Here is a 10138-nt window from a genome sequence, read left to right as displayed (position 1 = left end):
ATTGGCTGTTTGGCTATGGGGGCCGACTCAGCTGACCTCTCAAGGTCCCTTCCAGCTGTAGGATTCTACAGATAGCCCCACTCAGATGACACTGGGTCTACTGTGACATATGACACTTGGAAATAAAAGCCCACTTCCTACTTCTGCTATACTGTTAGTGACACTGTCCCCCACCCCCGCGACCCTGAGACAGGGTTTCTCTGTAGTCCTGTCCTAAAATTCACTCTGTAGACCAGGCTGGCCTCAAACTCAGAGATCTGCCCACCCCTGCTTCCCAAGTGCTGAGATTAAAGGCGTGTACCACCACTAACGGGCCAGAAACTGGTCTTTTTACTTTAGTTTTCTTCCAAGACAGGGTCTGATGTAACGAAGCTAGCTGTAACTATGTAATTGAGGGTGACAACCCCTCCTACCCCAAGTTCTCCTGCCTTCTAAGTGCTGGGATTATAGAACTATGTTACCACTGTCACCAAACCCAGCACTGGCCAGTAATTTTGACAAAGGTCTATGTCATGTTGGGAGGCGTGTCACGAGCCATCTGGGAATTAGAAGGAAGTCATTTGTAAGTGAGGCCGATCCTGAGCGCAGCTCTGGCTCCCTGTTGCACATCCTCGGCCAGAGGAACACTGCTCCACAGAAGGGACCACTGTCCCTATGGCCTGGCCACCAGTTCGCCGTCCCCTGAGAACAGAGCTGGGAAGCAGTCACTCAGCCCCTGGCTTGCCCATACTGAGGAAGTTGTCAGGCCTGGCTGTGCACTGAGCCTGGGGAGAGAAACCGGTGATGAAGCTTTGACAGCATGGCAGAGCTGGGCTGAGAAACAGCAAGATTCACACTTTCAACATGAATATAAAATGTTCCTGATTCTTGATGCAGAGAGCTTTATGTCTAATAGGTGTTTAGACATTATTAAAAAATCTGCTTCTTGCCTAGGGTGGTAGCACATGCCTTTAATCCTAGCACTGGGAGGCAGAGGCTGGTGGATCCCTTAATTCAAAGCCAGCCTAGTCTACACAGTCAGAGAGACCTTGTATAAATGATGACAACAAACCACCTGCTTCTTTCAAGATGCAATCAAAGCCTTTATTAAACACTCCTCCCTCGAATGTGGATGCCCCAGACCTGGGGCCAAGGGGTTGGACCAGCACCTTCTCCAGACAAGTCAGCCAACCAGGGGAGCATCAGGCAGAGTTCTGCAGCTCTGTGCCCCACTCAGACATGGGAGCTCAAGCGCTGAAGAGGGATCTGAGCTGGTGCCTCCTGGCCATGCTGAGTTAGGGCCCCCTAGTTGCCACTCTGAGGTTTATGTGTGTGCTTTCTTTCTCTTTTCCAAAGATAAGGGCAAGAGATGGAGGAGGCAATTTTCAGTTGTGTGTGGGTTTGATTTAAGGCTTTGGCTCTGGTTGGTTGGTATACTAAAATACTTTTGAGAAAGAACACCATCTCCTGAGCTCCCCCTTGGAATAAACGTATTTTCAAAAATGAAAACAGTGAACAAAGATGTGGAGCGGAGTTTCTGCAGAGAACCTGGCCTGTCACGTCAGGATGGTGTCATCCACCTGCTCCATGGAATCTGCCTGGCTAGCCAGCTTCTTCAGCGACCTTCGGTTGCATTCATTCAGTACCTCCAAGCTGGCCACGTCCAGGATCTTGGAGAGTGACTGTGGGAAAGACGAGGAGGAGACAGTCAGAACACAGCTTCACAAGCTGAGACTGAGAGACACTGGGGTAGAATATGGCAACACAAATGACAACTTGGAAAATGTTTCCTCAAGTCTTTCCTAAACTGGGGAACACAGGCTGCAGTTTTCTGTTCAAGAGTGGCTGCTGTGGGAGGGGTTAAGGGCATAGCCTGGAGCTCAGATGGGGCAGCCCTACCCAGGTTTCTGGGGTGCACTTGGGTCCTACCGAAGAGAATTTAATATTCTGCTGAAATAAGTCTGAGAAACAAAGGTGGTGTGTTCTAAGCACCTGAGTCTCCACCACCCATGACAACTAACACACACTGTGGCAGAGAGAACAGGGCTTTGCTACTACTGTACAAAGGACAGCAGGACAAATGCCCACAGTTTATGCTGCTGGCACTCCAGGCCGGCTCCCACCTGAAACAACTCTTCGCCCTGCCTCATCTTGAGCAGGTTCACGATGGCCTGGTCGCTGTAGGCCCTCACTACGGTATTCTTGTCCTTGGTGTTGTCAAGAAGAGCCTTCAGAATGGGCTTGATGGCCTGGGGCTCCAGGGGAGGCCGGGGGTCCTTATTTGCCCACCAGATCATCTTCTCAGCAACCAGCCTGATGTCACTGGATGGGTTCTGCAGACACTGTGAGAAAAACAGGAAAACATGCAGTCTGCTCTTCACAAAAGCCCAGACTTCCAGGATAGACATTCTCCCTCCAGCACCAACACCAGACCCACTGTTCCTGCCTCAGAAGTAATGGTGTGACAGGGTTCCCTCCCTTGGCAGGTAACAGATATCTTTCTTCCCTGTCTGGTACAGTGCTGCTAGCCCCTTGACTCACAATTCCTGGCCCATATGAGGTTTTCACTCCCTCACACAGGCCACATTCCTCTTTGCTCAGGCTTTGGTTGCTGCTGCTCACACCGTGTGGGATGTGCTCGCCCTGGGATACTCAAATGGTTCCTCCTTACCCTTCAATTCTATCTAATCCAGGCCTTTCTCTAATAGGCTCCAGGGAGCTTGCCTGCCTTGTTCATCTGCACTCCAGCAGGCCGTCAGTAAATGACTGCTGAGTGAACAATCAAATGCAGGCTGATCCAGTCCAGGCTTCCCAGCTAACCAGACCCTTTCTAATCTCAGAAGTGGGCCTGGGCATCTCCACAGGAGGCTGGCTCCCTTTTAGAAGTTCATTACTCAGTGAGGTCCAAGCACAGCTGCAGTGTAATTGCCAGGGGCCAGTCACAGGGTTTCCAGCATGTCCCCAGCCTACTAAAATGTTGATTTGACTCGGACCTCTGTGCACATCAATGTTTGAGAAGGGAGCTGTGAGGCAGGGAGAGCCTGCTGTCAGGTCAGATCATCTGCCACACTCACCCACTCCCTTCTCTTACTCATTTGTGGCCCAGGATAGCATACGCTCACAATCCTCCTGCCTCTGACTTCCAAGTGCTGGGATTACAGGCATGTAATGTGCCACCACATCAGGCTCCCTAGCTATCTTTATTAAAACCTGGGACCTCCACAACAGTCACACTGCTAAGTGTCATGCCAGCTAAGGGAGGAAGACAGATTATAAGAAATCAGTTCAATCTCCAGACACGGAGGCTCATACCTTTCATCTCAGCACACGGGAGGCAAAGGCAGGCCTCCTTGAATCTGTTGACTGGACCAGCTAAGACTGCATAGTAAAACCATCTTGGAGACTAGTGAGATGCTCATCTGGTAAAGACAACTGCTGCCATCCTGACTATATGACTGGACCCTCCACATCCATGTGGGAGGAGAAAGCCAACTCGTGCAAGTGCCCCCTGTCCTTCAGACAGCATGCACCTCTCCAATTGCTGCTACAAAAAGCAAAGATTTTCTAATTTTGTTTTGTTTTGAGACAGGGTTTCTCTGTGCATCCCTGGCTGTCCTGGCACTAGCTCTGTAGACCAGGGTGGCCTTGAACTCACAGAGAGCCACCTGCCCCTGCCTCCCAAGTGCTGGGATTAAAGGCATATTCCACCACACCTGGAGAAAAAGTGGTTCTTACCTTGATTTGGAGGCATGCGTCTAAGAATCTGACCAAATACTGAATACACAGCATGAGAAAAACATACAGAGAAACACTCTGCCATCTATTCCATGGGTCCACAGGAGCTCCTGGAGACTATCATGGAGCACTCACTCCAGTGTGCTCTGGCCCTGGAGCTCCTCATGAACTGTACCTACTCACCTTAATGAGTAGGCTGGAGAGTCTGGGTGGCAACTGTCCATCTCCTGTCTCAATGTGATACTTCATGAGGAAGCCGATGCCCCGAATCCCACTCATGGCAATGGGGATCTGTGGAGAAAAGCAAAAGCTACACAGGGTGGAGCCACCCACTCCTGCCTTGAAGCAGTAGAACCAGGCAAGCATCCTGCCCCCGGGGACCTGCAGGTCCCTCATCCCCATTGTACCCTGGATCACCCCTCATCAACAGTTCCTCCATTGCTCTTACTTAACCATCTGCCTGATGCCAGGGCAGAACAAAGTCAACAGTTCCCAGGAACCAAAGAGGGACTAGTGACCTCCTCTAAGTCGAAGTCTTGGTTTAGATGATTAAACTGGAGACCAAAGGACTCATTCACTCAGCATCCAAGTTAACCAGCCATGGTAGAACCCAGGCTCTGCACACCCAGCTGAACAGGCCCCTTTGTCTCTGCACAGGGCTAGCACGGGATGATGACAGAGGGTCGGGGAGGGGAAGACAGGACTGGGTCTTACCCTGTCTGCCGTGGCATTGCTGAGGATCATGTCCTGAACCTCACTGCTGTGTTTGCCTGTACAGAGTCTGCTGGGAGCCACGTTGACAGCCACAGACAGAGCCAGGCTCCGGCCATGCCGAACCATCCAGTCAATGCCAGATACGTCAGCTAGGCAGAAGGACACAAGTGGCATGAACCCACACTTCACAGCACACTCCCCTCCTAAGATCCAAGGGCTTATCCCCCCACCTGAGACCAGTTGCAGCCTCGGGAACCCAGAAACCCCTGCTTCCAGGGCAGCTCTGGCAGCTGCTCCTAGCTTGTGACCATGTTCTATTAGAGGCAACACCCAGGCTACAGGAGCACCAGGGACTCCAGTCTACTCTAGAGCAGGACACCTAAGTACAAGGTAGTTCAGGGGCTCCCAGATCCTTCAAGTGGGAAGAGGTACGTGTCAAGGCTTCTTCCCAGGGCCTGTGCAGTGACCTACCCAGCAAGCACTGCTGAAGGACAGTACTGAGCTCCTCTTCCGTCAAAAAGGCACACAGTTCCCCAAGGCACCCAGCTGAGGAGATCCGAGTATTATCCTGACAGAGGAGAGAGGAGTGACAGGGAGTGTGACAGCTCCCCAAGAATGAAGGCATGAGAAGGATACCCCAGTTCAGGAACTCCGAAGCATCCTCACTCTAGGCATCCACACTCCCAACACCTGATTGGGACCGCCAATTCACTACAACTGCATCGCAGTGGGGAGTTAGATTGCACACTGCACTCCACTCGATTATAGAGAACCGCAGTGTGAGGACCGCAATTGCCACAACAGCAAGAGTTCTGCATTACACAGCACCTTGCTTCTCAGGAGTCTGAATGCTTCACGTGTAGCCTCTCAGGTGCCACCCACAGGGCATGAGACACAAGGGCACAGCTGGGAAGGACCCTGGCACAGACAGGAGAGCTGCCTACAAAGACAGCTACAGCAACGGCTCTGGACTCTTCTCCCTCTACAAGCCCAGGTCCAGATGACTCGCTGTTCCCTCTGCTGTGTCAGTGCCTCACAGTGGGGGTTTGTTCTAGACATTCAAGCTGAAGCCACTGGTCAACACAAAGAAGTGGAGATGTATGTCATCATGCCACACACACACACTTTTTGTGGTGGGAGAGGGGCAGTGCTCGAGACAGTGCTCGTGGCTTCACTCATGGTAGGCGAGTGCTCTTCCACTAAGCACATCTACAGCACCCTAGGGCCAGTGTTTTCTGTCAATATCAAAGCCAGTCGCATAAAGGCTCCTTGCCTGCTCCATGGTCAAAATCAAAAGAGGAGACTGAAAGTAAATGCTGTTTTGTTAGTATGTCTCAGTTTAACTGTGTCCCTCCAAACCAACTGGGCTGGCCAGTTTTCTGCTCACTTGACACAAGGTAGGGTCATCTGGGACAGTAGAACCTTAACTGAGAAAACACCTCCATCAGACTGGCTTGTAGACAAGCCTGTAGGACATTTTCTTAACTAGTGATTGATGGGGAGGGCCCAGAGAGGTGGGGCCATCCCTGGGCTGGTTGTCCTGGGTTCTATAAGAAAGCAGGCTGAGCAAGCCATGAGGAACAAGCCAGTAGGCAGCACCCTCCATGGCCTCTGTATCAGCTCCTGCCTCCAAGTTCCTGCCCTGACTTCCTTCAGTGATGGAAAGTCAAATAATCCTTGCCTTTTCCAACTTACTTTTGGTCATGGTGTTTATCACACCATGTAGTAACCCAGACTAAGTTACAAACCAACCAACCAAGTGCAGACTCAGTGACTGACAGGAAAACTAAAGCCAGGCTGAACCTTGACTGCCACCTTCAACCTCAGTGTAAGCTCTAAGAATAGGTTGCCAGCAATGTGTGCCTCTGAGCACCAAACACAGTTAGAACTAGCTTGGACACTCTCTCCATGTGAGCTATTTTAAGATCTGCTGTGGAAAATGCAAATTTGTCTAAATTGTAACTTTTGCTTGCACTGTGCATGGCCCTATAAAAGCTCTAGGAGACTGACCAAAATGACTAGGCACCCCTACATAGTCTCATGAGGAAGTTGGGGCGGTAGTCAGAGAATAGGCCATTAAGGACTGCAGGCTTTCAGAGCCACAAGCACAGCGGTACAGAGGCCACCATGGGTTTGTGCAGAGAGAGAGAGGGTGAAGCCACACAAGCCAGGCTTGCCAGTTCACAACTGCAGTACCAGCATTGAGAAGACTGAGGCAGCAAAATGACAAGCTGGAGACCAGCCTGGGCTACCTGTAAAACTTCATATCCCAAAAATAAAGATGGGGGACTAGAAAGATGGCTCAGTAGTTAAGAGCACTGACTGCTCTTCCAGAGAATCCCGGTTCAATTTCCAGCACCCACAAGGCAGGTCACAACTGTATATAACTCCAAGATCTGATACCCTCACACAGACATACATGCAAGCAAAACACCAAAAAATAAAAATTAAAAAAAAAAAGAATGTTTAAAAAAAAACAAAAAACAAAGATAGCTCAGTGGCTAAAATGCTTGCCTAGAAGACCTGAATTCAGACCCCTACTACCCACATAAAAAGCTGTGAGCCAGAGACAGGCAAACCCAAAGGACTCACTGGTCAGTCAGTCATGCCAAAAAGGAGAGCTAAGTTCTAGGCTCAGTGAGAGACAATGCCTTAAAAAAATAAGGAGATGTGATTAATGAAGACACAATCCTGAATCCCCTGAGAGGACCAGTATAGGCGAGCACATCCCCCACACCCCTGTGTCTGTCTGTGTCTGTGTCTGTCTGTCTGTCTCTCTCTCTCTCTCTGTCTCCAATCAGCCCTACAAATAAATAAGATGGCCACAAGCAGAGGGCTGTCTGTGGGAGGGAAACAGAAAGGTCTTCCCATAGACTCATCACCCTCACAGATCTGCCACAATGCAAGGAAATCAATGGGAGCTTAACAAACACTTGGTAGGATTAACAGAACTGAAGATAACTCTAACTTGGTAAGAGTGTGACCATGGATAAACTCTGCCCTCTACAGCTGTTAGACCTTCGCATGGACTTATACTTTTCCAATGGCAGCACCCACTTTGGCACTTGCACCCCAAATCACAAAGCTAGGGCTTAAGCACCCTGCCACTGAAGAGTGGCTATGCATGTCTCCTGGAGCAGTCTGTTTTATAAAGGGGAACACAGAGCAAAAGTGACTGACGCTAAAGCAACCGGTGAAGGTCTGGTGACTTAGCTGCTTCATCCATGAGACAGATGGATGAGGCTGGGCTGGGGTTCAATGAGGAGCACGTGCTCAACATGCACAAGACCTTAGTTTGATCCCCAGCACAGTCAAGACAACAAACCCTGGCTTCCAGAAACAGCAGTACCAACAACACTCCCTGATCCCTCCCAACCTGAGCAGATGCAGCAAGTCCTACAGGAACTTAAGGGCCTGGTTACTCCCACAATATGGAGAAAACACCAAGAGGAGGAGAAGCAACAGAACTCCCAGTGCAGCCACTGACCCCCAGCTATACCTCATCATGTCCCAGCATGCTTAGCAGGAGTGAGATGACATTTTTCCGGATGGCAGCATCCACTTTGGCACCTGCACCCTGAATCACAAACCTCAGGGCCTGCAGCATGGTGTCTCTACAGAAGGAGGAAATTCAGGCTTTAACCACAGGCTCTCCCACACCCCTGCCTTCCACCTGCTCAGGCATGGCCTTCGAACATGGCTCCAAGGCAGCACTGTACCTCACACCTGGGTCCTCCATCACACGGATTCCATTGAGTAGCTCTGTGAAGAGCGGGTCCACCTTGACGTGGATGGATATGAGTTTTCCTAATGCATCAGCAGCTTTCAGGCGCACGCCCCTGTTGGAGTCCTGCAGGGCTTTGGTAAAGGTGGTCTGAAGCTGGGGCAGGAAGGGCTTCAGGGCAAGTCCAACCTGTGGGAGAAACCATACCCGAAAGTCACGACTGTGGTAAAGACATGAACGTAACCGCCAGGAGCTAGCCAAGCTCTCATACACAGCTCAAAACAAGCAAGACCTAAGTTCACAGCACAGCCTGTTCAGCGACATCAATTTTCAGCATTCACAATGGGAGGAGAGGAAGTAGTGGCAGGCACCATGAGAGGGCACACTTTCACAGCCCTGGCGACAGAAGCTTTAGCTTAGTGGAGTCCCATCCCCAAGGACAAGCAAGCACAGGTAGTATTGAGTCAAGAGGGTGAGGACACAGGCTCAAAGGTGACATGGTCCTAGGGCTACAGCAGGACTTTGCAGTGAAGCAGCACTGTTGTCTATGGTCCAATCCTTCTTCTCCCATAGGACATCACACGTCAGTTTCCTACAGACAGATCTGTTCTCCAGGATCCAGACGGAACAAGCTCCCAACTCACTCGCCTTGGCCAGCAGGAGGCTGAGTGTCTCCAGCAAAGCTGCCTTCACATTCCAGCTGAACCGGTCCCCAAGGATTCGGATCAGGGGGCCAGTGATGCTGACCACAGAGGGCCTCAGGGCATCAGCTGATGTCAGGCAGATCACCAAACCCAAGGCCTTGGCTGCTTCCTCTTTCTGCTCAGGGCTACCAGTGAGGACACCTTCCCGCAGCACTGGAAGGATGGAGGTTACGCCCTGACAAGAGAAACCAGAGCTGAGGGGCCAGCCCAAATGCCCAGGCCCACAAGTTTCCCACCAAGAGCAAGGTACTCCCAACAGTTAATAAAGGGGTTGAATCAGGGTAACTGCCAAGAGGATGACCTGACTGGAGGAGAAACAACCCAATAGGCTAATAACAGGAAACACGGCTGCCACCTCTGACCTGCTGGCTCTGGCACAGATGGCATTGTGAACCCAGGCACAGGAGGCTGCCACAGGAGCAGCATGTTGTCTGTGTAGATGCTCCACCATACACCGAGCACACCACACTGACTCCTGCTGCACAGTGTCCTGATGCACACCTGGAGCTCTGGCTCACCTTCCTTGGAAGGCAGAAGCCTGGCACATGCTCGCCTTTGCTCTCGTTGCCTATGAACCGGATTTCCTTATGTAGTTCTTCTATCAGGGCCAGTTGGTTACCAGCATCCAGCTTCTGCAAGAATTGGAGAGAAACATGAGTGAGGCACAGCCCTTCCTCTCAAGGCATGGGCCAAGAAGGGACACAAAGACTGGACACACACTGTGTAACAGCGAAGAAAATGTCATGTCTGAGCCCATTTTTACGAATATCTGGAGCTTTAAGCCTACAATGTGGCACAAACCTGTAGTTCCAGTACCTGATTAAGTGAGGTGGAAAATTTGCTTGAATCTAGGAGACCAGACTGAGCAACAAGACCCCAAATAAAACCAAAACCAAAGGAGCAGGGGGGCATTGAATATTCTGCAACCATAAGGTAGTTCTAGGGTTCATGGTCCCCTCACCTTGGTGATGGCATTGAGGGCATCCCAGCTCTCCTCCAGAACCACGGGACTGGAGTCATTGAAGAGGCGGATCAAGCCGGAGACCAGGCTTCGAAGGTGGGGGGTGTAATCGGCCTTGGAACGGGAGCAGTAGATGTTGAGGATGATTGCAGCAGCCTGCCTCATGCCCACCTCAGGGCTGCGAGTGGCTTCCAACAGGTCCTCAATGATGATGCGGTGCCCAGTGTCATCCTCCACTGAGAGGATCACAGCCTGACAATTGGCCATCTCCTGAAAACCAGAGGGACATGTGTGCTGAGCACGAAGCCTCTGGCAAGCAAG

General features: G+C 51.0%; 1 protein-coding gene across 1 annotated transcript in view; it reads right to left on the bottom strand.

The window, feature by feature from the left end:
- Window positions 1–1058: 1058 nt before the first annotated feature.
- Gcn1 (GCN1 activator of EIF2AK4) overlaps window positions 1059–10138 on the bottom strand; it is a 59495-nt gene continuing 50415 nt past the window's right edge. Inside the window, exons 49-58 of the mRNA XM_027414214.2 lie at window positions 9818–10087; window positions 9375–9488; window positions 8801–9031; window positions 8148–8341; window positions 7928–8042; window positions 4900–4996; window positions 4429–4577; window positions 3898–4005; window positions 2103–2321; window positions 1059–1661 (exon numbers count right to left, since the gene is read on the bottom strand). Coding sequence (XP_027270015.1) covers window positions 1536–1661; window positions 2103–2321; window positions 3898–4005; window positions 4429–4577; window positions 4900–4996; window positions 7928–8042; window positions 8148–8341; window positions 8801–9031; window positions 9375–9488; window positions 9818–10087 — 1623 coding nt within the window. The 3' untranslated portion in view covers window positions 1059–1535. The remainder of the gene's footprint in view (window positions 1662–2102; window positions 2322–3897; window positions 4006–4428; window positions 4578–4899; window positions 4997–7927; window positions 8043–8147; window positions 8342–8800; window positions 9032–9374; window positions 9489–9817; window positions 10088–10138) is intronic.

Source organism: Cricetulus griseus, chromosome 4, assembly GCF_003668045.3.
Source record: "Cricetulus griseus strain 17A/GY chromosome 4, alternate assembly CriGri-PICRH-1.0, whole genome shotgun sequence".
Lineage (NCBI taxonomy): Eukaryota > Metazoa > Chordata > Mammalia > Rodentia > Cricetidae > Cricetulus > Cricetulus griseus.
The sequence above is the reverse complement of the archived record's forward strand: the minus strand, read 5'-3'. Positions and strand labels throughout refer to the sequence as shown.